This window comes from Ceratina calcarata, unplaced genomic scaffold (assembly GCF_001652005.2).
Source record: "Ceratina calcarata isolate Rehan_Ccalc_2016 unplaced genomic scaffold, ASM165200v1 scaffold141.2, whole genome shotgun sequence".
Taxonomy (NCBI): Eukaryota; Metazoa; Arthropoda; class Insecta; order Hymenoptera; family Apidae; genus Ceratina; species Ceratina calcarata.
This window is the reverse complement of record NW_017135229.1, coordinates 1-1,365: the sequence shown is the minus strand read 5'-3', so window position 1 is coordinate 1,365 and position 1,365 is coordinate 1. Positions and strand designations below refer to the sequence as shown.

General features: G+C 29.3%; 1 protein-coding gene across 1 annotated transcript in view; it reads right to left on the bottom strand.

The window, feature by feature from the left end:
• LOC108630346 (putative leucine-rich repeat-containing protein DDB_G0290503) overlaps positions 1-1,357 on the bottom strand; it is an 11,624-nt gene extending 10,267 nt beyond the window's left edge. Inside the window, exons 1-4 of the mRNA XM_026818278.1 lie at positions 908-1,357; positions 579-761; positions 302-498; positions 166-195 (exon numbers count right to left, since the gene is read on the bottom strand). Of these exons, the coding sequence (XP_026674079.1) occupies positions 166-195; positions 302-498; positions 579-761; positions 908-1,117 (620 nt within the window). The 5' untranslated portion in view covers positions 1,118-1,357. The remainder of the gene's footprint in view (positions 1-165; positions 196-301; positions 499-578; positions 762-907) is intronic.
• Positions 1,358-1,365: the final 8 nt, after the last annotated feature.

Below are 1,365 nucleotides of genomic sequence, written 5' to 3'. Positions count from 1 at the left end.
GTATGTATGTATGTATGTATGAGTTGGAAAGAGTGAAAACTTAATTAGAGGGTTGTGGAATGGGAAGGATGTATCATACAAATATTTCCATCTAATGGATAATTTGGTCTATTCACAAAATCATGACTAAATTGTATTCTAAGTTTGTATCTGTTATCAGCATCTACGTTTATATTTACCTGGTCACAGTTGCAACTGAAAAAAATATAAAACCGATTACATCTTCGCAGAAAAAGTATATGGTATAACAACAAAATTCATTTACAAAAACTATTCTCTGCTTTATGCTTAAGAAACTTACTTATTTGGAACAGGTATATCACGATGTTCAATTTCAAAGAATTTTATGTCATCTAGCGTCCAATGATTTTCTTGTACTGCACGTCTTATTAATTCTAATAAGCCTCTAATGTCACTTTGAAGATACTCTATTCTTTGTCTCATACATTCTTCATCTTTTTCCAAATCACTTACACGACTTGAAAGTGTATTTATAGTCTATAATAATGGCGATTATTTTCTAAACTATTGAGCTTTATATTATTTGAATAATTTGAAGAACTGATTAAAAGTCATACCTTTTCTGTATTCAATGACTTTGTCACATTTCCAGAAACTAGTGCTGATGAATTTTTCAACTTTTGCTCCAACAATTTAACTCGATTACATGCAGCATGCTCTAGATCTTCTACTACTTGGACCAGCATAACATTTTGCTCCTTTAAATTTTTTATCCATTCTTTTGAAATTTCTAGTTTCATCTGAAGTTATTATAACAAATGTTAAACCATGAGTACTAATAGATAATTTACATATTAAATTATTTGATTATATTAATATATAATACTGTTACATAAAATAAAAATTGTAAATAGAAAAAAGTTTAAATGAAATCAAGCAAACTTACACAAACTTGATCAAATTCACTCTCGAGCTCTCGATCAACATTTTTAATACGAGTTTCATACAATTTTTGAAACTCATCGATAATTTTTAATGTTTCACTCTCACCACAAAATTGGCCGGTATTCTCATCAATAGCAGTACAATTGGTGTCTTCATCGAGAGGTTTTGAAGTGTTTTGAACAGATTCAATTGCTGAATCAGGAGAGTTCATGGCATTAGACGAATGAGAAAACCGAATGACACATAAATGGATATTCGTTCATTAAAATCTTCCTACACTCAGTTTAAAAACAATCTTAAAACAACTACTAATAGGCTAACTCGCCATTTTATTATTGTTACAGTTGTCAACGTGTTTCTACATCTATGAGTGTACATACAGTTACTGAGATAAAAAGTATTATATTATAATACACAGTATATATACACGCTATTACACATATAACACATGTACATAGA